Raw genomic sequence first — 26,578 nt, forward strand, 5'->3', positions numbered from 1 at the left:
GCCACTTCCGTTTCCGCTGACGTGAGTGGCGAGCCCCTGTTAAACACTCACATTCAAGGCCACTTTGGAAGTGAGCGATGCGTTCTGATGCCTGGAGGAATTAGTGCCGTGCAATATGGCCGCGCCCATGGCGTTACATTATGTTGGGAGCGGCCATATTGGATTGTGCGCCGCCATTTTGGACCGTCCTGCCGACCAGTACGGAGAGGCGGAAATTCAACCGGTGTCTTCAAGATTTTTCATTCTGGGCTGTTCCATCTCTGCAGCTGCTCAGCTACATCTTCAGTAGCGTTTCAGCACTCTCGCCTACAGTCTTCCGACCTGACCCTGAAGGTAAACCAGTCACAGGCCAGGCCTAAGCAGAATGGCCACGCCCACTCTCTTTCGGATCCCTTTTTATGCCGCAGGAAAGACGTGGCCGTGTTGGGAAGGTTGGGGCTTCGGGACAGAGAAATGGGGAGGGTTTGCAGACAGGATGCCGGTTAAACGTTGGAGAGAATGGGGATTAGGAGCCTAGAGCTGTAGCTGAAGGAGCAGAGGTGTTACGAGGAGAGCACTCGTGGATGTACTTCGTGAGGCGAGACCGTGTGGGGGTGAGGACCGGGGCAGATATGTTTTGTGGAGCAGACACTGGCAACCACAGTCCCCGCCAAAAGAGTATCACTTCTGTCTCACGCTACAAGGTGACTCTGTAATAGAGGCGGAGCGGGCGCGCAGCACTTAGCTCCAGGGGTTAGAGGTCCCGCTCTCTCGCAGTGGACCACCCGGAAGAGAGTGCGGTGAGAGGCAGATGGGGACCTCCTCCGAGGGGCCCTCGAGGACCCCTGGCCTTGGGCCTGGCGGGTGAGGTGGGGGTCCTGGGGACAGCCTGAGGACTGTGTGCTGCAGAGCTGGAGAGCCCTCGCCACTGCCGCCCACTAGCTGGGCCCGGGCCTTGAAACAGACGGGAACCTCTCCCCCATCCCTGCCTCTGGGACCTAATGGCGGCAGTGGTCTCCATGGGTCGAAGTCCGCAGGACCCTGCCCCTGTTTGCGCTGCCAGAGGAGCCTGAAGTCTGACTGGGGCCTGGGCACCCGGCTCCCTCAGTGATGACAGCTGGGCAGGGTCTGGAGACCTGGCCCTGAGGGCACCGCCAACTGAGATCCACGTCTTCAGCCAGGCCTGGGCACTGGCGGGAGCATCTAGTCTGGGTGCTGGACCAACGCTCCTGGGCAGAGCAACCGGCCTGCTCAGGGAAACCCTCCTCTTAGCCAGGGCCTGGACTTCTGAAAGCTGAGCCTTGGGACCTTGCCCTTTCTTGTCATAACAGAGAATAACATTTGTTTTGGTGGAGGTTTCCAGGAACGTCGTGACCTGACCTCAAGAACAAGGGATCTGACAGCAAGAAGTGTGCAAAAACTAACCACACCCCTCCCTCGCCTTTCCTGTAAAGGGGCTTTGCTGAAAGCTTTCTGGGAGTTCAGGGTTTTTATGGCATGAACCGCCGGTCTCTTTGCACGGCCCTTCGATAAACCTTTCTCTGCTCCAAACTCCGACGTTTTGGTATTGTTTCGCCTCACTGTGCATGGGGCACATGGACTTGCACTCAGTAACAAATACGTTCTAGAAGGATTCTGTGTATCTTGAATAGTCACAACCCGCCCAGTCATTTGTTTTTGTGAATACTGTGATACAGGGATCAACTTTCTTTTTTCCTCTGTGTAGATAATTGTCCCAGCAGCTTTATTTAAAGTGAGGCTCTTCTGCACTGTTCGGCAGTGCCATCTCTATCATAAATCAAGCGTCCATGTCTGTATAGCTCTGATTTAGGACGTTGTTCTGTTCCATTGCTCTCTCGTTTATTCCTGGGCCAATACTACTCTGATTTAGCTACGGGATCATTTCTAAGTCTTAGGTCTGATAAAGCAAGGCTGCCTACTGTATTCTTTTTCTACAAGAGTGTCTTTGTTCTCTTGGCCCTTTATATTTTCCCATAAAATTTTACCTCAACTTGTCAACTTCCACAAAAGTTGGAAGTGTCATACTTTCCTTCAGTTCTTCAGAGATGGTTTCTTTTAGGTCCTCAAACATATTTATAATAGCTGATTTAATGTCTTCGTGTAGTAATGACATATGAGACCCCTCAGATAGTGTCTATGGATTGCTTTTTTTCCTGTGTAAAGGCCATACTTTCCTGTTCTTTGTGTATCACTTTTTTGCCGAAGCTAGACGTTTTAGAAAATACAATGTTGTTACTTTTTGTATCAGATGCCCCTTCTCCTCAGAATTCGTTGCTATTGCTGTTACTGTTGTTGCAGTTAGTTCAGTGACATTCCTGGTCTGTTTCCCTTGCAGGGTGCAGTCACTGAAGTCTCTGCCTGGTTAGCTTCCTTAGTTGTCCTGAGTCAATGAGTTCTTCACCTTTTGCCAAGGGTAGTTTGTGCCTTAATGCTCCACTACTTTCTTTTTTCTTATATTATTATTATTATTTTTTTTTTTTTTGCGGTACGCTGGCCTCTCACTGCTGTGGCCTCTCCCGTTGCGGAGCACAGGCTCTGGACGCGCAGGCTCAGAGGCCACGGCTCACGGGCCCAGCCGCTCCGCGGCATGTGGGATCTTCCCGGACCGGGGCACGAACCCGTGTCCCCTGCACCAGCAGGCGGACTCCCAACCACTGTGCCACCAGGGAAGCCCTTTTTTATTATTTTTAAAATTTTAACTATTGTTGATCTACAATATTGTTAGTGTCAGGTGTACAGCTTCAGATCCTTTTCCATTATGTTATTACAAGATATGGAATATAGTTCCCTGTGCTCTACAGTAAATCCTTGTGTTTATCTACTTTCTATATGGTCATGTATATCTGTTAGTCCCATACTCCTAATGTATTCCCCAACCCCTCCCTCTACTACTACTTCGATGCTTGGGCAGTTTACAAGTCTGCCCTAGCCTTCTCTTCCTGCTGCAGGATTTCAAGGTCAGCCAGAGGTGAATTATCAGTGACCTTCAGGTCTTTTCTGGGCATGTACATATCCCTGTGTAGGTGTGTGGCCTTTTAGACCCTCAGGAATGTGTCGTAGTGCGTAACAGCTCCTTGTGAATATCTCGTTCTTCAGACATTCCTTTTAAAATTTTTGGCTGAGCTAATGTTTTCCCCAACTGGTTTTGCGGCCTTAAGCTACCACAGTGTTAAACAATTGAGACTGTTTTTTGACAAATGGTTTTCATGGCTACTGTAGCTGTGAGGTTGCTGTTTTTCTAAAGCTAGTGCAGAACTGTGGAGGGGGGATGGGAGTAAACAAAGTTAGAACTCCACAAACCCCACTGTTTTTACTGAGGTTCAAAATTTTTTCTTGACTAAAAATGCTCTTCAGGTTGTTTGTACGCCTTCAGGTTGTTTATTTCTAGAGTCGTAATAAAGTTGACTTTAATCATTTTTCCAGTATTTTTTAATTTTTTAAAATATCTTTATTGGAGTATAATTGCTTTACAGTGTTGTGTTAGTTTCTGCTGTGCAACAAAGTGAATCAGCTATACATATACATATGTCCCCATATCTCCTCCCTCTTGCGTCTCCCTCCCACCCTCCCTATCCCACCCCTCTAGGTGGTCACAAAGCACCGAGCTGATCTCCCTGTGCTATGCAGCTGCTTCCCATTAGCCATCCATTTTACATTTGGTAGTGTATATACGTCCATGATACTCCCTCACTTCGTCCCAGCTTCCCCTTCACCCTCTGTGTCCGCGAGTCCTTCTCTACGTCTGTGTCTTTATTCCTGCCCTGCCACTAGGTTCATCAGTACCGTATTTTTTAGATTTCATATATATGCGTTAGCATTAGCATACGGTATTTGTTTTTCTCTTTCTGACTTACTTCACTCTGTATGACAGAATCTAGGTCCATCCACCTCACTACAAATAACTCAATTTCGTTTCTCTTTATGGCTGAGTAATATTCCATTGTATATATGTGCCACATCTTCTTTATCCATTCATCTGTCGATGGACACTTAGGTTACTTCCATGTCTTGGCTACTGTACATAGAGCTGCATTTTCCCAGTATTTATGTTGCTTTCATAAAACAGTGGGTTTACACAGGTCCTCTGCTATTTTGGAAGTCCTGCCTCCTCACCATTTAGTTTTGCACAATAATCTAATAGGATACAATTTATTAATTTTATAGGTAAATACCCTAAATCTTACAATAAGCTGCTTCCCCTGAGTTATAATTATTGTTGGCACACAAAGCCAGCACTGCTTATCAATATACAATATTGCATCTGATTTAATAATTGCCCTAATAAACCATTAAACTTATGATATATCCCAAAATTATTTCTGTCCAACTTCACTTCCGTCCTTCCATCAATGATTTCAAAGGAAAAACAATCACAAAGCATCAAGATAACACTAACACTTATGCACTATTGTATTTATTTGATTGTTTGTCTGCCTTCTGAGTGAAGCTGGAAGCCTCCACACGGCTTAGTCAGTGTCGTCCAAATCTTTCCATCATCAGTATCTTGGGTGTATGTCTGTCATGTGCTGGACATCCATATATCCTTGTGTGAATGTGTATATACATATATATACACACAAAAATATATATATACATTTTTTGGGGGGACTTCCCTGGCGGTTCAGTGGTTAAGACTCCATACTTCCACTGCAGGGAGCAAGGGTTTGATCCCTGGTTGGGAAATTAAGATTCTGCATGCTGCATGGTGCAGCCATTTTTTTTTTTTTTTTTTGGCTGCGTTGGGTCTTTGTTGCTGCACACGGGCTTTCTCTAGTTGTGGCGAGCAGGCTTCTCATTGCGGTGGCTTCTCTTGTTGCAGAGCACGGGCTCTAGGCGCGGGGGCTTCAGTAGTTGCAGCATGCAGGCTCAGCAGTTGCAGCATGCAGGCCCTAGAGTGAGCGGGCTTCAGTATTTGTGGCTCGCAGGCTCTAGAGCGCAGGCTCAGTAGTGTGATGCACGGGCTTAGTTGCTCCGCAGCATGTGGGATCTTCCCAGACCAGGGATTGAACCTGTGTCCCCTGCATTGACAGGTGGATTCTTAACTACTGCACCACCAGGGAAGTTCAGTGGCCATTTTTTTTTAATGACCACCTACAGAGTTAGTTCACTAAAGAGTGAACAACAGCACCCCATAGCCCTGTTGGTCTAAAGAACCAAAGGACAAAGTTCAGGATAACCACAGAGGCTGCAAAGGAAATCTGAAAAAAAAGAGAGCCACAAAGGCAGTACCACAAATTTTAGATACAACGTCTATCTTAAGACTCTGGATGACCCTGAATGTGCATGCATGGGGTAGATACCAAGCAGTCCCCCATAGCCTAAAATAACTGAGATTTCAGAATATGGAGTTTAAGTTTAGGCAAATTATCTGTTGAAGAAAAAACAATCTATACTCTTTGGGGAAACACAACCAAAATTCAACCTCTACGATGTATCAGTATACAATCCAAAATTACTAAACATACAAAGAAACAAGAAAGTGTAACCCAAACTCAAGACAAAAAATAATCAATGGAGACTAAACCCAAGGTAACTCAGATGTTGGAATTGGCAAACAATGATTTTAAAGCAGATTTTATAACTATGATCAAGGGAATAAAGAAAAATAGTAACTATATAAGGAACCAAATGAAAATTCCAAACATCCAAAATTTAAAAATCACTGAATATGACAGAAGAGTCATTGGACTTGGAAAGAGATCAATAGAAATGAACCACTTGAAAGAGAGAAGAAAGATGGGGAGGAAAATAGAGTGGAAAGTACCTGTGAGAAAATATTTTTAAAGTATAAAACAAATAAATGGATTTTCCCACAGATAAAGAATTATAAAAAACGGATAAAATATTCAAAAACAACTATTTAGAGGAACCAGAAAGCATCCCCAAACATACAGAAATTGAAGGACAGTTTACATGCACTTGATAAAGTGCAACCACAAGGATTTATGGCCTGAAGCTAGGGTAGCAGAACCTATATTGATGACAGTGGAACCTACGTCAATGGCAATGGAAAACAGCAGGCCTTACCATCTCAAAGTGCCAGAGAACAGAACTTAGGGACTTTTTTTTTCTTTTTTCTTTTCTTTTTCTTTTTTGGCTGCACCCAGCAGCTTGAGGGTCTTAGTTTCCCCACCAGGGATTGAACTCTCACCCCCAGCAGTGAAAGTGCAGAGTCCTAACCACTGGACTACCAGGAATTCCCAGGGATTTTTTTAAAAAGCTGGAAATTTATAGGGGAAATCCTGGAAGTGGGAGAATTGAAGAAGGAATAAACACTCAAATCTAAATATGAATTCTTCCCAAACCCCTGACACCAAAACTGCACAGAGGCGGGGGCGATCCCAGAAGGCCTGGGGAACTTCTCTGCAACTTCTAAATAAAAAGGATTTTAAAAAGTGCTTAAAGTTAAATGATACAGAAAATATTCTAAGTCTTAGAGTTTCTATTAGAGCTACTCTTAGAGGTAAATTTATATCCTAAATGTTGATATAAGAAGAAAATTAAAACTGAAGAGGGGACTTCTCTGGTGGCTCAGTAGTTAAGAATCCGCCTGCTAATGCAGGAGACATGGGTTCGAGCCCTTGTGCGGAAAGATTCCACATGCTGTGGAGCAACTAAGCCCGAGTGCCACAACTGCTGAGCCTGTGCTCTAGAGCCCACGAGCCACAACTACTGAACCTGCATGCCACAACTACTGAAGCCCATGCGCCTAGAGCCTGTGCTCCGCAATAAGAGAAACCACCACAGTGAGAAGCCCACGTACTGCAACTAAGAGTAGCCCCTGCTCGCCGCAACTACAGAAAGCCCACGCACAGCAACAAAGACCCAACACAGCCAAAAATAAATAAATAAAATTAAAAACAAAACAAACCTGAACAGAAAATACCAAACATTTATGTAGTAAAACAAATATTCCCCTCAAAAAAAAAAAAAAAAAAAAAAAGCAGAAAGAACTTAAAATGGCACTTTTAATTACTACCATAACTGACCTAGGATAGGCATACCTGGCAGGTCTCTTTTAAGTATTGTTTTCTTTTCAAATTATTTGTGATTTTCTCCTCTAAATGAATTATAGGATCAGTTTAAGTTTTGGTTGAAATTTCTCTAAATTCACAGATAAAGACAGAGCAACTAACATCCATATAATATTGTGAGATATATTTCTTAATTATTTCCCCTTCTTTACTGCTTTTAAGGCAATGATTTTTACTTATGTTCAGCTTGCACATTTCTTCTTAACCTGTTTTTTTGGGGGGGAGGCTGCATATTGATTTGCTTCTTTTTTTTTTTGCGGTATGCGGGCCTCTCACTGCTGTGGCCTCTCCCATTGCGGAGTACAGGCTCCGGACGCGCAGGCTCAGCGGCCATGGCTCACGGGCCTATCCTCTCCGCAGCATGTGGGATCTTCCCGGACCGGGGCACGAACCCGTGTCCCCTGCATCGGCAAGCGGACTTTCAACCACTGCGCCACCAGGGAAGCCCTGATTTGCTTCTTATTTTCAAATTTTTCTTGCTTGTGTACAAGAAAGCTATTGATTATCATCTCTTATCCCTCTAACAGAACAATCCCATTGCTATTCATATTCTTTCCATTGATTCTCTTGGACTGTCCGGCAAGGCTGTTATCAGCAAATAGTGACGATGTTGAATCTTTTCTCCCATTTAAACCTGACTGCACCCTTGCTTCCCTCCCATGCATTCTCCAAAGCAGGCAGACTGGTACATTTCAAACCTGGTTTGTATCACATCACTCCCCTCGATAAGCTTTGACAGACTTCCCAGTCTATTTAGGATAAAAGACAAAATCCTTCATCCTGTCCCAGCTTTATCTTCCACTGTTCCTCTCCTCACCCAGGACACTTCAGTTACACAGGTGTCTTTTTGATGACTTGAGTTTTCAGGCTCATTCCTACATCAGGGACATCTGACATTCTCTTCTTTCTGCCTGCAGCATTTCCCACAATCTACTGTATATACCGGCATAGTCATTATTTTGGTCTCAGCGAACATCATTTTATCTGAGAGGCCACCTCTAATCCTTCATTCTAAATTAGGTACCACCAGTTATTTTCTCTTAGAGCAAAAATTCTTTAGCTTTCATCCAGGTCTCTTTCTGCTATTTACCTAAGATTTTGTACTTAATTTGCATTTCACCCCTTGAGCTTAAATTTAGTATCAGCAGGAGGCATGTTTGTCCTGGTACCTCTACCCAGCCAGCACTCAGCGGACTATGTGGCCCGCAGGACATGGTCAGCAATTTTTTGTGAAACGATAGTAATTGAATTTCATCGGAACCATGCTCAACCACTCCCCCATGTGGCCGTCCATCACATTTCTGGAGGCATCACAGTTACTCAGGGCCCCATAGGAGGCAAGGTATATGACTTTTTGACATTTTTTTCCTAGTTAAAATACACACACACACACACACACACAAAGGATTTAAAATAACCCAATAGATGAATTTAATACCATCTTTACCAACAAACAAGAATGGTTTTCAAAAATAGTTAATAAGCAGCAAATTTCTCCAGGATTCTGCTTTTTCCATTTTAATGTCAATACGGTATACCAGGGAACAAAGAAAGTTATATGTAAGACTAAGCTCTTACAACAATAAAAAATGATAGTTTTGTTTGAATATCATGAGGGACTCCACATACTAAGGGGAAAGTGTGTCCCCAGAAGCAGCTGGGCCTGAAGAATAAAGGTTGAAGATCTGGGTTAGAGTCTGGGACTATTATATTAGATCTACCTACAAATCAGTTTTATTGCCACCATATCTCTGCCTTTTGTGATCTATTTATGTCTTTTTTCTAATGTTTCTCCTTCAGCACAAATTGTAACAGGACCCACTTGCATGTCTGTCCTGAGGAGACTTTTCTACATATAAAGTAACAATGTTGGCTCCAAAAGAGACCTAAAGACAGTACTGCTGAGCTCCTCCACAATTCCCTCCCCACTGACCTCCCCACTGACCTTAGTCAACATGACCACCCTCGTTTACTCCAGTAATGAGGGGTCCTGCCAGGGTCAAAGGCTCTAAAACATGATAGAGAATGACAGCCTGGTTATGGATCAAATCAGCCCTGGGTGAATTAGTGTTTCCTTCCAAGTTAACTCTTAGAATGACACGTGGGCCTGATACATCATGTCCTACCATATCCCAGCCCTGCTCTAGGCTCACGATGAAATGTGCACTGTAATCCATGTTTTGTGAGACCAGAAAAATAAGCATACAAAGAGTGACAATGTACTGAGTATTGACCCTGCGCCAGGCACTGCTCTCACAGTTTTTTAAAATTTTATTTATTTAGGCTGCATTGGGTCTTCGTTGCTGTGCACAGGCTTTCTTTAGTTGCGGCTGGCGGGAGCTACTCTTCATTGTGGTGGGCGGGCTTCTCATTGCGGTGGCTTCTCTTGTTGCTCTAGGCATACGGGCTCAGTAGTTGTGGCTCCTGGGCTCTAGAGTGCAGGCTCAGTAGTTGTGGCGCATGGGCTTTGTTTGCTATAGATGAAAAGTTTCTGCAATAGGACTCAAGATGTCTGCTGAGTTTGCTTTTTCCACCTGGTGCTTGGTGCTTCATGGGTTTCTCTTTATGGAAAAAAAAAAAAAAAAAGAAATTGACAGCAGGGACAAGTGGGAAAACCTTGAGTACTGCAAGTGCCATAGAGGCAAGCATCAGGCAGAAATAAATATGAAAATGAAAATGGAATTGTAAAGAACAGATCAAGAACTGGTGAGTCAGGCACAGTCAGACTTGCTACTTGGAGCTGGGGGCAGTGATGTTTGAGAGAGTTCCCGGCTGCCACAGTGCTGGAAACAAACCCTGTATCTTCAAGGAGACTGATTTGAAGACAATAAAAGAAAAGGCAGGATGGATTTGGAAGAGACTTATTCACATAAGGGGGAAGTATAAAGAGAGATATGACAAGTGAAAGTGATTAGGAAGATAGAAACACAGATAAAGAAGGGGTGAAATTAGAACAGAGCTACCAATTTCTGTATTTCTAATCCATTTTCCAGTAAGTGGCTCACAATCCGTTCAGAGAAAATACCAGGAGATACAATTTATTGATGAGCTTTCGCATGTAGGGCTACGAACAGGCCCTTCATATAAGTTAATACTGAATGCTCAGTGTAAAAGAATATTCTTGTTCTATTTTACATGGATGGAAAATGAGGCAGAGAGATTTTTTTTAACTTTCTCAAGGTCACTAAATTCCAGTAAATGGCAGGCTAGGTCTGATCTGACCCAAGGTATGTAAATACTGTCTGAGTATTAGTTTTAAAATAAATTTAAATCAGACTGGTTTCTCTTTTGTTACTAGATTAAAGGTGACTCAGTATGGATGTTTCTAATTCAAAGTCAGTCAGTGGATAATTCAAATCCTACTAGCCAATTTTAAGAAAGCAGATTTTTGATAAACAACAAAATCCTACTGTATAGCACAGGGAACTATGTTCAATATCCTGTGATAAACCATAATGGAAAAGAATATGAAAAAGAGTGTATACATATATGTATATATACACACACACATATGTGTATATATATGTATAACTGAATAACTTTGCTGTACAGCAGAAATTAACACAACATTGTAAATCAACTACAATAAATAGGAATACAAGAGATTTCTGTGCATTAATTTTGTATCCTGCTACTTTACCAAATCCATTGATTAGCGCTGGTAGTTTTCTAGTAGCATCTTTAGGATTCTCTATGTATAGTATCATGTCATTTGCAAACAGTGACAGCTTTACTTCTTCTTTTCCGATTTGGATTCCTTTTATTTCTTTTTCTTCTCTGATTGCTGTGGCTAAAACTTCCAAAACTATGTTGAATAAAATTAAAAAAAGAGAGAAAGCAGATTTTCCCCCCCTTTTAAGGTCTAAGGGGCACTGCATCACAAAGCCAAAGCGAAAAAAGAAAAACACGGATCTGTTTAAAGGGGTTATCCTCTGCTATGGAAATCTTTGCTGAGAAGAAATTCCTAAGTACATCTTCGATAGCCTTCTTTGCTGAATAAGAGATAATGTTTGGATGTAATGTCTCATTATTCATAAGTTTTCTTGGGATTAATTCACTGGTATACTGGTAAATGTGGGTGTGGTCTAGATACAGTCTCTCTGTCTGTCTCTCTCTCACACAAACACACAGAGAGAAGAGTCATTCAGATTCATCCCACAAAACGTCCAAAACAACACAAGATGGAATTGGGAAATCAATATAGAATTACAGAGAGATAGGGTGAAGTTTGATGACAGTGTGGCCAGCTGTGTGTCTGGCTGCAAAATACTGGCTCTAGAATCATGCGGGAGAGACCGTCATGACTACCATTTGCTAGAGACTTGCTGTGGGCCGGCATATCACCCTCTTTAATGTTCATTCACTCTATTCAGTATTCAGAGTGACACTGTTCCTATTCCTGGCTCACAGGTTGGGAAGCTGAGACTCACTCAGGAGCTCCCAATCCCCCAGACTGTAGGAGGCAGAGCCAGGAATTGAAGATAAGCTGCTCTGGCCTCCAGAGGCTGGACTCTTATGCAGGATTGCTTTTAAACTGTGCCTTTCAGTGGCAAAGAAAAGCATACAATATTGTAACCCCTCTAGGTCCCATGCCCATGCGTTTCTCCAGGTCCATCCAGATTCTGGAATCTGTCTGTGAGGACGATAGTGGAGCAGTGTGAGTCTGAGTGCAAATGTGTGTGCAGAGAACAGAGACCACAGCTGAACAGCCTGAACATTAACCCTGAACTCTAGACATCAAAATTTCTCAACTCTGAGTCTAGTTCTCAGTGGTTTGAGTTGATGGAAAACCTAGTCGCCAATCTTAAGGGGAAAGAGCAGGAGGAAGAAAAGCAACCCTTACCCTCAGGCTGGACTCAGCCTCGGCAATGTCCATTCCCCTTCCAGCCGAGTACCCACGACCATCTACTGCTGCTGTGTGGTCTCCGGTGTTACACCTTCCCCATCCCTCTCTCAGTCCAGGAAAGAGTCCAGCTGAGACAAAACTGTCCTGAGACCCAAGGGGAAACCTCTGTCCTGTCCAGTTCCTCAGCTGCTCTCTCCTCTTAGGCACTGTCTCCCAAACCTTGTTCAAGTCCGAGCCATAAGCAAACACTCACCAGGGTTTATCTCTGCTTTGGAAACGGGCAGCAGGACTGTGGCCGTCAGTAAATACGTGCCATGTAAGCCAAGGCGGTTATGTGTCTTGAGATCCCGAGTCCATCTCCCCCCAAATCTCTGCAATTACCCTGTCACCTGTGAGGCACCGACACTGTCTGCAAAGGGATTGTGGTGTATCTGCAAAGAAGCGGTAAACGGTAGTCCCAAGCCGGCATCTGCAGGTCCTGGGGATTAAGACAGAATTAATTAAGAGCAGGTGCAGCTGAGGGGGAAACTTTCCTGAGCCCACTGCTGTGAACTGTGTGTGTGTGAGGGAGCGTGGGATAGACAGGGCACTCAGCGCTGTGCTGAGACAGCAAAGTGGATCCTCATCTCCAATTCCTGCCCCAAACCCACCCCCAGGGTCATGGGGATGAGATCTGTCATGTTCATACTGGACTCTGAGCTTCAGTGTTATAATAGGGAAGAATAACTCTGACTCCATATTACATCTGTTTTTTACTTTAACTTTTGTGCTCTGTTGCCTGTGCTTAGTCATGCTGGCTCTGAACCTTTTGTTAAAAAAAAAAAAAGAGGGCTTCCCTGGTGGCACAGTGGTTGAGAGTCCGCCTGCCGATGCAGGGGAGACGGGTTCGTGCCCCGGTCCGGGAAGATCCAACATGCCGCGGAGTGGCTGGGCCCGAGCCATGGCCGCTGGGCCTATGCGTCCGGAGCCTGTGCTCCGCAACAGGGGAGGCCACAACAGTGAGAAGCCCGCATACCGCAAAAAAAAAAAAAAAAAAGAAGAAGTTCATGCATGTTCTTGGATGTTCAACAATGCTTATTTGCATCTTGGTACTTAAAAGACTTATTTATTGGAGGCGAACCATTATCTTTGTTATACTGAGCCTTCTCATTTAATAGACAATCTACTTCCTTTATTTTGGTCATCTTAAAGGTCTTTCAATAAAGTGATATAAATCTTTCAAATTCTCTCATAATTTTTATTGTGAATAGAGAACTTTTCAAAAGTGTCCTGATTATCGCTAGTGCCTAGCACTCCACTGAAGTTGCAAGCAAGCATCTAGAGAATTCTACTAGATTCCTTTTATTTTTTTTTCTTGAAGTATAGTTGATTTACAATGTTGAGTTAATTTCTGCTGTACAGCAAATTGATTCAGTTATATATATATATATATATATACATACATATATATATACATACATACATATATATACACATTCTTTTTTTATGTTCTTTTCCATTATGGTTTATGACAGGATATTGAATATAGTCCCCTGTGCTGTACGGTGGACTCTCATTATTTTACATGGTTGTCTGTGGGTTCTCCTCTTTCCACATAGGCAATCACATCATCTGCAAATAATGACAAGTTTGTTTCCAATTTTAAACACTTTAGTTGTTATTACTGTCACGCTGTGCTGGTTAAGACCTCCAGCAGAGTGTTAAGCAGGAATAGAGGCAGCAGACTTGTACCTCAATGGTGAACAACTAGGGAACGTCTTCAAACTTTCATCATTAAATATGATGTTAGCTATAAAGTTCTGGTAGCTAATATCTATTAAGTTAAAGAAGATATATTTGGGCTTCCCTGGTGGCGCAGTGGTTGAGAGTCCGCCTGCCGATGCAGGGGACACGGGTTCGTGCCTCGGTCCGGGAAGATCCCACATGCCGCGGAGCGGCTGGACCCTTGAGCCATGGCCGCTGAGCCTGCGCGTCCGGAGCCTGTGAGAGGCCACAGCAGTGAGAGGCCCGCGTAATGCAAAAAAAAAAAAAAAAAAGATATATTTACACCGGTTTTGCTGAGCAGGTTTTTTTTTTGTAAGCAACTTGATTTTTATCTGCATTTTGAGTGCAAAGTTTCTTGCAATGTTATTCTTTTCAAATATACTTTTATTGATGTAAAAATTCACAAAATATAAAATCAACCATTTCAAAGTATACAATTCTGTGACCACTTACTCTATTGACAATGTTATGCAACCACCGCCTCTATCTAGTTCCAAAACATTTTCATTATTCTAAAAGAAAACTACATATCCATTAATCATTCAGTCTCAATTTCTCCTTCCCCCCAGGTCCTGGTAACCACCAATTTGCTTTATGTCTCTATAGACTTGCCTATTCTGCACATTTCATATAAATAGAAATACAATATGTGATCTCTTGTGTCTGGCTTCTTTCACTCAGTGTACTGTTTTTGAGGCTTATTCATGTTATAATGTATATCTATACTTCACTTGTATAGGTGATTAATATTCCATTACACATATATGTGTATGTATAGGTACATGTATATACACATACCACATTTTGTTTTTCCAATAACCCACTGCTGGGCATCTGAGTTGTTTCCACCTTCTGGCTATTGTGAATAGTGCTGCTATGAATAACGTTATGCAAGTATTTAAGTACCTGTTTTCAATTTCATTGGGTATATACCCAAGAGTGGAATTCCTGGGTCATATAGTAATTCTATATTTAACTTTTTAGAGGGACCACCAACTTTTTTTTCCATAGCAATGGAACCATTTTATATGCCAGCAATGTGCAAGAGTTCCAGTTTCTGCAATTATTCTTAATATTAGAAAAATACCAGGCATTTTAGGAAATGCTAAGAGGAAAGGAAATGTTTGTAGTGCCCAAGGACATGTTATAATAATGATTCCAAAGTTCCTGTTTGACACAGCAGTGGAAATACAATGCACTTGAACTCACCACACATAACCCTGTCTTCTTCCCTCCTTCAGTCTCATGTGCTGCTTGTTTTTTAGTATTTTATGTACATCTTTTATCATCTTTGGATATTTCAAAAATAAGGCTCTAGAAAAATGTAGGCTTCAAGAAATGATGTATCATCACAGTTGGCAGAAATACTAAAAAAGACAGTAAAAATAAGGGCAACAAACTTATGTGGTGTAATTCTTTAGACTTATTAATGAGTCAAATTACATATTAAATTTTGATTTATAAAGAAATAGAACATTTCTATTTATATTAGATTATATTACTCAACATTCTATGCCTATGCTGGAAATTTATTAAACTCTAAAAATTACATTCTTCATGTAATTCCAAAAATAAAAATAAAATTAAATACATAAAGTCCATTTTATGTAGTGTATAGTCTACAACATAACTCTTACAAACCTTGGTCGAAATCCAACTGATCCTTATGTTCTGTTTTTTTTCTATATTCAAACAGCATTGTATTTGCAGTGAAAATACCTAATATTTGTAGTAGAATATTCTCTGGAATCCTTTCTAAAACAATTATATTAAACCCTTAGAAAATTATTTCATTCTATAGTTTCCAGATTTTACTTAATTACTCAAATCTAGAATGCCACCAAATGTAGAAAAGCCCTAACAATGAAATGATGACATTCCATCAACTGTAACATGCATCACAGTTTAAGATACAGTCAGATGTGAAGAAATAAAACCATGAAATGCAAAAATAAAATATAATTTATCACTGATGCTTTTGCCACATTCATAAAGTCTCTGTGTGGAGCAAATTGTTTCTGTTTTCAAGAGCTCATGGTGCTTAATGATAGCCAATCCTCCATAGGAAGCATTTTTAGTGACTATAATCACAGTTTTTCTGTAATGTATGAGTTTACTGAAGTAGAAGTTTACTGGAGTAGAATAGAAATATCATTCCTTAAGGATTTTATAACTTCATTGAATCTAGAAATTATCCCCCTGAGAATGGAGTCTTTCTGCTATATGAGTTAGTGGGCAATTAAGGAGCTCTGAATTGTAAATAAAGCATTTTGACAATCACTGAAATTCGTACCCTTTTGTGGCCAAAGGCAGACTTTAACTATATCCACTGGACTCTCTCCTGAATTAAGTAACTGGTGTTTAATATGTCACTTTCAAAAGCTTTCCACATTCCTTGTTTCAAAAAGATTTATCTCTTATATGAATCTGTGGATGATTAACGAGCTTTGACATCTATATGAAGGATGTACTACATTAACAAAGCTTTCCTCCTATCTGGGTTTGTTGATGTAAGGAAGACATGCATTATCGGAAGATATGCATTAAGACTACCACATTCACTGCACCTACAGGATCTCTCTCCTGTACAAGATGTTCAAAGAGTTTTGAGTTTCTAGGGAATACTGTCATTATCACAACATTCCTGAAATTTCTATTTTTATGTACAATGAGACGTAATTTTTCTTGGCTGCATTCACTGCAACTGTAGGGTCCCTCTCCTGAATGAATACCATAATGTCTAACAAATATGACTTGAAAAAGAATAATTTCCCACTTTCCCTGCATCCATAGGTTTTTACCTCCTAAATGCACAGGCTGTGACTTTCAAATAAAGTCTTTTGACAATTGCTGCCTTTATAACGTTTCTTTTTTTGGTGAGATTCCCTATGGTATAATGAGGAGATGTCTTCAGGTGGAAGATGTACAACTTTCATTCCATATATAAGGTTTCTTTCCTACAGGAGTTCCAAAAGGGTCTATATAATCAGAGCGTTCATAGGCATTTCTATTTTGTATGAGTTCTCTGAGTAGATAAGATTAATCAGAAGAGATGTCTCACATTCCCAGTCATTGCATAGAGGATCTTCCTCTCTGCTGAGTTTGCTGATGATTAGCGAGGGCTGATTTCCGAAAGAAGGCTTTCTGACATTCATTGCACCTATAGGGTCTCTCTCCTGTGTGAGTTCTCCGGTGACCAATGAGAGTTGACAAAGTAGCAAACGCTTTCTTACAACTGCAGCATTCATATGGTCTCTCTCCTGTATGAATTCTCCGATGCACAGTAAGATAGGATTTAGCTGCGAAAGCTTTGTCACATACACTACATTTGAACGGTTTCTCACCTGTATGGGTTCTCTGATGTATAATGAGAGTTGACTTACAGGACAGAACCTTCCCACATTCACTGCATCCGTACGACTTTACCCCAGAATGACAATTTTGTAGATGGTTAGTGAGACCTGACTTCTGGATGAAAGCTTGTTGACATTCATTACATCCATAAGGCCTCTCTCCTGTGTGAATTCGCTGATGAATCATGAGATGTGCCTTAGCGGAGAAGGCTTTCTCACAATTTAAGCATTCATACGGTCTCTCTCCTGTATGAATTCTCTCATGTACAATGAGATGTGCCTTTGATGTGAAGGCTTTATCACATGCACTGCATTTGAAGGGTTTCTCACCTGTATGGCTTCTCCGATGTATAATGAGAGTTGACTTAGAGGACAAAACCTTCCCACATTCACTGCATTCATGGGATTTCCCTACTGCATGATGAGTTTTCTTATGATTACTGATATCTGACTTCTGGATGAAGGCTTGTGGACATTCACTGCATCCATATGGTCTCTCTCCTGTGTGAATTCGCTGATGAATCAGGAGCTGAGCCTTTTTTGAGAAGGCTTTCTCACAATCTGAGCATTCATATGGTTTCTCTCCTGTGTGAGTTCTCTGATGTACAGTGAGATGTGTCCTAACCATGAAGGCTTTATCACATACTCTGCATCTGAAAGGTCTCTTTCCTGAATGAGTCCTCTGATGTAAAATGAGTCTTGACCTCCAAGGAAAAGCTTTCCCACATTTGTTGCATCCATAGGATGTCCCTTCTCTGTGATGGATTTTCTGATGATAGATTAGTGCTGACTTTGTAATGAAGGATTTCTGACATTGACTACATCCAAATGGTCTCTCTCCTGTGTGAATTCGCTGATGAATCAGGAGCTGAGCCTTTTTTGAGAAGGCTTTCTCACAATCTGAGCATTCATATGGTTTCTCTCCTGTGTGAGTTCTCTGATGTACAGTGAGATATGTCTTAACCATGAAGGCTTTATCACATACTCTGCATCTGAAAGGTCTCTCTCCTGAATGAGTCCTCTGATGTAAAGTGAGTTGTTTTCACTTCCAAGGGAAAGTTTTCCCACATTTGCTGCATCCATAGGATGTCCCTTCTCTGTGATGGGTCTTCTGATGATAGGTGAGCACTGACTTTGTAATGAAGACTTTCTGACGTTGATTGCATCCATATGTTTTCTCTCCTGTGTGAGTTTCCTGATGAGTGATTAGCTTTAACTTACTGGGAAAGGCTCTCTTACAATCACAGCATTCATGGGGTTTCTTTCCTGCATGAGTTCTCCAAGGCATGGTCATGAGTGGTTTACAAGTATTCACTGCACTTTTGTTGCATCCATATAGTTTCTTGCCTAAAGAAGTTGAGTCATAATTAGCAAGCTCTGACGTCTAGATTAAAGCCAGAGTACCCACGGAAGAATGAGCAAGACAGCAAAAGAAGGGTTTTTTTTTATCACTTACTATAAAAAATATTAGTGAGACAATCAGTAGAATCTGAATAAACTCTGTAGATTGGATAATAGTTCTGTAACAATATTAATATTCTGATTTTGATAACTGTATTGTTTATGTTTTTAAAATGACCTTGTTTCTAGGAAATACACACTTAGGTATTTAGGGGTAAAGAGTTCAGGAAAACAATATGTACCTCTGTGTGTGTGTGTGTGTGTGTGTGTGTGTGTGTAATGACAGATAGATAGACTATGATAAAGCAAATGTGGTTAAATTACCACTTAAGGATATCTGCAAAAACAATGTGCATAAAATTTGTGTATAATCTTGGGATTTCACATTAAGTCTAAACCATTTAGAAATAAATATTTTCAAAAAAAAATAAAGGAAGACATTTACATAAAACTATATAGGAGGATTACTCATAAAGGCCTGAATGCAGAATGAATAAATTATTTTATATTCACACAATGGCATCTGGCACAGTACTCTGGTATTCTTGACCTAAATGCTCATCATATAGTGTGCTGATTGTAAAAATTAACTATGTTATACTTCAAATATTTTTATACAAAGAAGTAAACAAAAATATAGTCAGTAGTCAGGAAATGCTCACGTATAGGAGGACCCTGGAAGGAATTTGGATATTATACTAATAGTAACAGGATGCCATTCAAGGTAATAGTAGGAGACAGATGTACTAGTTTTCACTTTAAAAATGTCATCCTGGACTTCCTTGGTGGTGCAGTGGTTAAGAATCTACCTGCCAATGCAGGGGACACGGGTTCGATCCCTTGTCCAGGAAGATCTCACATGTGGTGAGCAACTAAGCCTGTGAGCCACAACTACTGAAGCCTGCACACCTAGAGCCCGTGCTCCACAACAAGAGAAGCCACCACAATGAGAAGCCCATAGGCTTCACTCACCCTAACTAAGAAAGCCCGTACACAGCAACAAAGAACCAATGCAGCCAAAATAAATAAATAAATAAATAAATAAATAAAATTAAAATTCACCTTTTAAAAAAAGTGTCATCCTTGGGCTTCCATGGTGGCGCAGTGGTTGAGAGTCCACCTGCTGATGAAGGGGACACGGATTCGTGCTCCGGTCCGGGAAGATCCCACATGCCGCGGAGCGGCTGGGCCCGTGAGCCATGGCCGCTGAGCCTGCGCGTCCAGAGCCTGTGCTCCTTAACGGGAGAGGCCACAACAGTGAGAGGCCCGTGTACCGCTAAAAAAAAAAAAAAAAAAAAAGTCATCCTTCGCGTATCTGTATCACAAGGTTTTAAATCTTGTGACATAAATACTTTTTTAGGTTTGTGGACTGTGGTTGTGAAAATTGGTAATGATCTGCTATGTCATATAGCATTTTTTTTAGATTATACGTTAGATCTTTCTCTCTACCCTTCCACTTGAAGACTGTTCTTTCTGTATGATGGTTTATCTTCTCATACCCCTTTTTTTCTTTCCAAGTAACTGTCAAAACCTTATGTCTTTAAAAATCCAGATGTTTCTGAAGTTTATGTTCATGACCTTTAGGGGAGAGTAGCCTGAAACACTGACTTTCCTTACTTACTATTTATAAATAAATAAAAATAGTAAACTTTTAAAAATCACCTGGTTATTACGTGGAGAATAGAGAGAAATAAGATTAAAGAAGTGAGAGTATCTTCAAGTAAACTATAAAAATTTTGGCAAAAAATACTGGATATTGAGGCTTGAGTGAAAACAATAGTTACAGGAAAGAGTGGAGGCCCTCAGGATATAATAAGGGGACAGGAAGATCAGACTTGGTAATGGATTAAATTTGTGGTGTGAGTGAAAAGAGGAACGAAAAGTGACATGAATTTGAGATAGATATTAGGTCTCCAAGTGCAGAAAGGAAGTATCCAGGTGACTATATGAGGATAAGGGAAGGTTTGGCCTGTAGACAGAAATTTGGGCGTCATCAGCATATAAATAGTATTGTTAAGGCCATGAAATTTAATGAAATTACACTGCTAACAAATAATAGAAATAGACAAAGATGAGGCTTTATGCTTTCCAACTCTGAAGACTTTAGAAGATGCCCAGAGCATGGAGAAAGACCATCCATCAGACACAACCAATGACTACTAAGGAAAGATGCCAACTAAAGTCTTGACAAAATATCTGGGGGAAGCAGGTTAAAATAAAGGACCCTCAGCTTCTCACCTCAAGTGTAGTTATCCTATCCTACTGATTCTTTCTTCTCTAATTAATTCTGAAAGCAATAGCCAATGAACCTTCCCAAAGATTCAATATCATACTTAGAGACCACCACTGTGGTCAACATTCCCACCTTCTAGCTTGCTCTGATACGTTCTCACATGGCCCACAGAAAGCCACCTGCACAGTGGACCAAATCTCCTTACCCCAGGATAAAAGGTGTTGATGTGTTAACTGGAAGAATTGTTACATTTGACCAGGTAAAAGAAGTGAAAACAAGAGATGTGGAGAAAACAGGAACTGACATTGCCAAAGAGGAAGCAGAAGAAAAAGAGGAAGTCTGGATGCTGCAAAGAAAATAATGTTCTACTGAACACTGAAACAAACCAAAAGAGAGAAAAAGAGGCACATCTTCCTTGAAACAGCAAGCAAGAGAGCCTTGCCAATGATTTAGGTATTTGTAATGACCTTCGGAGTTTTAGCCTTGTTAAACACATATGGAAGGGTCAACACTTCATGGCTAAGTACTTCACTTTCAAGGTCTCCCATCTTGCTGCTTCTCAGTTGCTCACTCACGTGAAAAATACTGACACTGCATTTCATCTTCTACTCTCCATGGCTCTTTTCCAGGTTTGAAATTAAGGATTATATCTGCTTTGGTAGCCTGATAGCTTGCTCATGGGCAGTGACAAAGACTTGGACACTTACAATTGGACTTGGTGGGGGACGTCTAGGAAGAGTACAGAATGTTTCAGGAATGGACACACTTTGACCTTGGCATATTAAGAATCTAATGAAGGTGAAAGCACGTTAATTTCCACCTGGGAACAGAAGAGGGTCTGAGAATCTATTGTCTATAAACTCAAATTCAGTATCTTGAGGTGCTTTGAAAGCTAGGGCAACTGAAAAAGGAAGGGCTATTATTGGCTGTGTGCTCCAAATGATAGGGCAATCATCTTTAACTAGTGTCACAGGTTACTAGAATTCTCCAACAACACATCCTGGTACAGGTTCTTCTGAGCAGAACCTAGTGGTTATCACTCCTCCCAGGTAAAGTCCACAGAAATATACTCAAATGATACTAATTCCTGTAGTTATTACACATTCTTCTTCCAATGTGTGGTGACAATTGCTGATGAGAAAAAGACCTACAGGTATATGTTCTGGCTGTTTTCACCGTAAGTTACAAAGGCTATATCTCTGTGTCATAGTTCTCACCAGTCATTATGGAAAGAAGTAAAATGCCATTTTATCTATCTCGCAATTGAACACTTAATTTTCAACTAATCCAGTAAATCAGAAGTTTTTGAAAGGCATATTCACTATATCCTGCAGGTAAAATATCCCTAAAACAGTAATCTCTGTAAAATATTTTTAACATATATTTAAAAGGTGGAGAAGAACTAAGTGCTCATATAAACACAGCAAAAATCTGTCCTCAAGGAGCTTTTATCCTGAACACTTTTCAACAGATAGAACAATAGAATCAGATATGAAATGACTACACATGCAGGAATTATCAGCTCAGAATATTATGAATATTTATTTATTTATTTAGCGGTACACGGGCCTCTCACTGTTGTGGCCTCTCCTGCTGCGGAGCACAGGCTCCGGACACGCAGGCTCAGCGGCCATGGCTCACAGGCCCAGCCGTTCCGCGGCACGTGGGATCCTCCCAGACTGGGGCACAAACCCGTGTCCCCTGCATCAGCAGGCAGACCCTCAACCACTGCGCCACCAGGGAAGCCCATGAATGTTTAATATAAAGCTTTAATATATTGAGAAATAAGATATCTAAAATATGGGGAAGGAATAAGATATTATTAAAATGACCATTTAGATATATATAAACCAGCAGAAAAATTTAAAAATAAAATACAGTTGATCCTCATTATTCGTGGATTTATTGTGAATTCACCTACCTGCTAAAATTTCTTTCTGACTCAAAATCAATAATCACGGCACTTTCATGAACATTTGCAGACATGCATAGAATAGTTTGAGCAATGAATAATTTGTTGCCCAATGTGTATGTTCCCATTTAAGTCTGAACAAAATGATGTTCTGCCTTATTTCAGCTCTGCTATTGTAAACAAATGTCCTTTTCGTTGTCTACTTAGTGTCACGTTTTTCACATTTTTAAACTTTTTTTTTGGGTAATTTTGTTGTTTAAAATGGCCCCCAAGCACAGTGCTCAAGTACTGTCTAGTGTTTTTAAGTGCAAGAAGGCAGTGATGTACCTTATTGAGCAAATATATGTGTTAGATAAGCTTTGTTCAGGCAAGAGTTATAGTGAGTTTAATGTTAAGAAATGAATGATACATATTAAATAAGGTGTCTTTAAGCAGAAACACACATAAAACAAGGCTATCCATTGATTGACTGACACAAATGTTGTAACCAGCGGCTTGCAGAAACCTAGTCCATAATCCCCCTAGGAGCAATGTTCAATATTTGCTAATTCAGTGTTCACAGTGATTTTAGAGAATGTAAGTACAGTGAATAACAAGAATCAACTGGATACGGTAACTAAAATTAGAGACCAATTGACAAACTAATAGCCATATAGATACGGCTGAAGAATTAGTATACTCGAATAAAGAATGCAAAGAGATAAAGTATATGAAAGAGAGGGTGAGAAATAATGGAGGTGAGTTCTAAAATTTAAATGGATGTACAAAAGACTTGAATAGCCAGGGCAACCTTGAAGAAGAAAAAAACCTACCAGATTTCAGGGACTTATTTCAGTAAAAACCTACTGTAATTAGACAGTGTTGTATTATTAGTACAAGGATAGTAAATACAACAATGGAACAAAATACAAAGATCCTTGAAAAAGATTCAGTATACACTACCATCTAGTTTATGACACGATGCCAACGTAATTCAGTGGGAATAAAGAACAGTCTTTTCAATAAACTGTACTAGTTCAACTGGATAACAATATGGAGAGAAAAAGAAGGAACTTTCATCTCATGCCTCACACACAGGGAAAAATAAATTCAAAATGGATCACAGATCTAAATATAAATAGTAAAATATTTAAATTTCTAGGGGAAAATTTACATGACTATCATGAGATATGCAAAGATTTCATAAACAAGATGCAAAAAGCACTAACTAGGCAGGGAAATATTGACAATATTGGGTTATTAGCGGGCAAGACAGATCTTTACCAATTCTCACAACCACGGTCCACTTTAAAAACATCATTTTGTGTGTGCTTGTCAGGTAAGATCTTCTGTAACATAAATGTAGCCTACCACTGGCTGTAGGCAAAGTTTATCACTTTAATTGCTCGTATTAGAAAAAAGGGAAAGGTGTAAAATCAATAATCTAATTCTCACTTTACAAGGCTAGGGGGAAAAAAACCCAACTTGAACCTTAAGTAGAATAAAAAAACTTAAACTGCTATATAAGGTTACTAAATTTGGTACATCCATAGCAAGACTGATTCAGAAAAAAGAGAGAAGACAAATTAAAACAAAGTGATGAAAAACTAATCAACACTACAATTCCTAAAGGCATTACAAGGACAACTTGGTTTCTATTTTTTAATGACAAAGCATATTTACATACATCATAGTGAAATTGCTGAAAACCAAAGACAAAAAGTAAATCTTGAAAACAGCTAGAGAAAAAAAAGACACATTAGATACAAGGAAAGAGTAATATGAATGATTGTTGACTTCTAACCAGAAACAATTCTGGGAGGCCAGAAGATACTAGATTCACACTTTTTAAATGATAGGAGTATTGTCAATTTAGAATTCTATCTCCAGGGAAAATATTATCTAAAAATGACTGTGAAATAAAGACATTTTAAAATAAACAAAATCTGAGAGAATTCACTACCAAAAGACCTGCAGAATCCCACAGTGAATTATAATTTCTATAATCCACTTGATGCAACCTTCTTGAGCATATGTAGTATTTATAATAGCTGTTTTAACATCATTTTCTGCTAATTCTATCACCCGTGTCATTTCTGGGTCTCATTTATTTGTTTCTTATTTATACTTTATTCCTCTTTTTAAATTTTTTTTTATTTTTTCATTTTTTATTGGTTTTAAATTTTTTGGTTGTTTTCTTTTAATTTTTTTCCTTTTTTTTTCTGGGTCTCTTTCTATCAACTTTCCTTCAGGTTTGTGGGTGCTATTTTCCTGCTTCTTGGCATACCAGGGTAGGTTCTAATTAGATTTCAGACTTTGTGAATTTTACATTACTGGTTGATGGACTGCTTCCTATTCCTTTTGAATATTATTGGGCTTTGTCCTGGGAAGCAGTAAATTACTTAGAAACAGTTTATTTTTTTAGTGGTTTGCATTATGCTTTGGTAAGAGAGTTCAGAGGAGCCTTTACTCTAGATCCAATTTGAGCCACCCACTGAGATAATGCTCTTCTGAAGTTCCACTGTGAGTCTCCAAATGTTAAGGAGGTGTTTCCATTCCAGTTGGTGGAAACACAAATTATTGCCAACTTTGTGCAAGCTCCAAGGATGGTTCAGCCTGTTCATTTCCAGTGGTTCTTTCTCCAGCCTAGGGAGTTTCTTCACATATATGTGCCAATTACAACTTAAAAACTTGTGGAGGAACTCTAGAATTCTGACCTAGAAATTGCCCTCCTACTGCCCCTCCCCTGAGCTACTCAAACAAATAATCTAAAAACAATACTCACCATAGCCCTGCTTCTAATCTCATTATTGGCAATTAGCCTGGCCTATGAACGAACTCAAAAAGGACTAGAATGAGGGCTTCCCTGATGGAGCAGTGGTTGAGTCCGCCTGCCGATGCAGGGGACATGGGCTTGTGCCCCAGTCTGGGAAGATCCCACATGCCATGGAGCGGCTGGGCCCGTAAGCCATAGCTGCTGAGCCTGTGCGTCCGGAGCCTGTGGTCCACAACGGGAGAGTCCACAACAGTGAGAGGCCCGCGTACCACGAAAAAAAAAAAAAAAGGACTAGAATGAACTGAATATGGTATTTAGTTTAAAACAAATGATTTTGACTCATTAGACTATGACTAAATTCATAATTACCAAGTGCCTTTAGTATATATAATTATTATAGCTTTCACAGTATCTCTTGTAGGACTGCTAGAACTCTGGAACTCTCTCACTCTCTGGGCACAACTCTCTCCTCTCCTGTCATCTGCCCCATGGATTGATTTCAGCCACACTGAATTCCACTAACTCTAAACTCTGTCTCAATTCAAGGAGACTGAGATCTTTTGGGGCTCCTCCTCCCTATGCTGTAGAATGGAAACTCTCTCCAGGCAGTAGCCTGGGGGGCAATCATAAGGCTTACTTCATTTGTTTTCTTTCTCTCAGAGATAGCTGTTCTGAGCTCCCTATTATCCAACATCTGAAGAAGTCCATTCACGTATTTTGTCTTTTCTTGTTATTTAAGGTGGGATGATATATACATCATACTGTTGAAGAAAAAGGTGTTGTTGGAGTTGGCTGTGAAAAATACTGGTCAGGATTTAGGTTCACTATGATATATGTGGATATATTAATTTGTGCAATTTCAGAATAGATACAAACGTATGTTTGGTAGTATTTCTAGCAGCATAAATCTCATATTCCTTTAGGACATTTAAGAGTTCTTTTCTAGTGCTGAGAATTTGATTTATACATTTCAAGAGCATTCCACGGTGTTCACATCTAACAGTCAGCGTAAGATTCTCTGATTAAAGAAAAAATGTTAATGTACTTAGATCATAATTACTTTAGATAATTATTTCCCTGGAAACATGTTTTTCCAAATTTACTTAAGGGCTAGGTAGGAATTTATCAAAGTGTAAAGTCTCTGAAATCTAATGTTTTTGTGGTAGGCAAAATAATGGCAAATCCCAAAGGTGTTCATGTCCTAATTCCTAGAAACTGTAAATATGTTACTTTGCATGGTAAAGGGGAATTAAGGTAGAAGATGGAATTAAGTTATTTTA

General features: G+C 40.3%; 1 protein-coding gene across 3 annotated transcripts; it reads right to left on the bottom strand.

The window, feature by feature from the left end:
• Window positions 1-10,769: 10,769 nt before the first annotated feature.
• On the bottom strand, window positions 10,770-19,558 carry LOC114907447 (zinc finger protein 84-like). 3 transcript variants are annotated; one of them, XR_003796733.1, is made up of 3 exons: window positions 19,461-19,558; window positions 14,854-15,011; window positions 10,770-13,860 (listed from the first exon to the last, which is right to left on the bottom strand). XR_003796733.1 is itself a non-coding variant. In XM_029243133.1 (3 exons), the coding sequence occupies exon 2, from the start codon at window positions 17,962-17,964 to the stop codon at window positions 16,714-16,716; it is 1,251 nt and encodes a 416-aa protein (XP_029098966.1). In that variant the 5' UTR covers window positions 17,965-18,344; window positions 19,461-19,492; the 3' UTR covers window positions 13,929-15,011; window positions 16,446-16,713. The 3 variants fall into 3 exon arrangements, 2 of the variants coding, with proteins under 2 accessions (XP_029098966.1, XP_029098960.1); XM_029243133.1 differs by lacking the exon at window positions 10,770-13,860 and adding an exon at window positions 16,446-18,344 and having other exon boundaries at window positions 13,929-15,011; window positions 19,461-19,492; XM_029243127.1 differs by lacking the exons at window positions 10,770-13,860; window positions 19,461-19,558 and adding an exon at window positions 16,446-19,410 and having other exon boundaries at window positions 13,929-15,011.
• Window positions 19,559-26,578: the final 7,020 nt, after the last annotated feature.

The sequence above is a fragment of the Monodon monoceros genome, unplaced genomic scaffold (genome assembly GCF_005190385.1).
Source record: "Monodon monoceros isolate NGI ecotype Baffin Bay Population unplaced genomic scaffold, NGI_Narwhal_1 Super_Scaffold_10, whole genome shotgun sequence".
In the NCBI taxonomy this organism is placed as follows: domain Eukaryota; kingdom Metazoa; phylum Chordata; class Mammalia; order Artiodactyla; family Monodontidae; genus Monodon; species Monodon monoceros.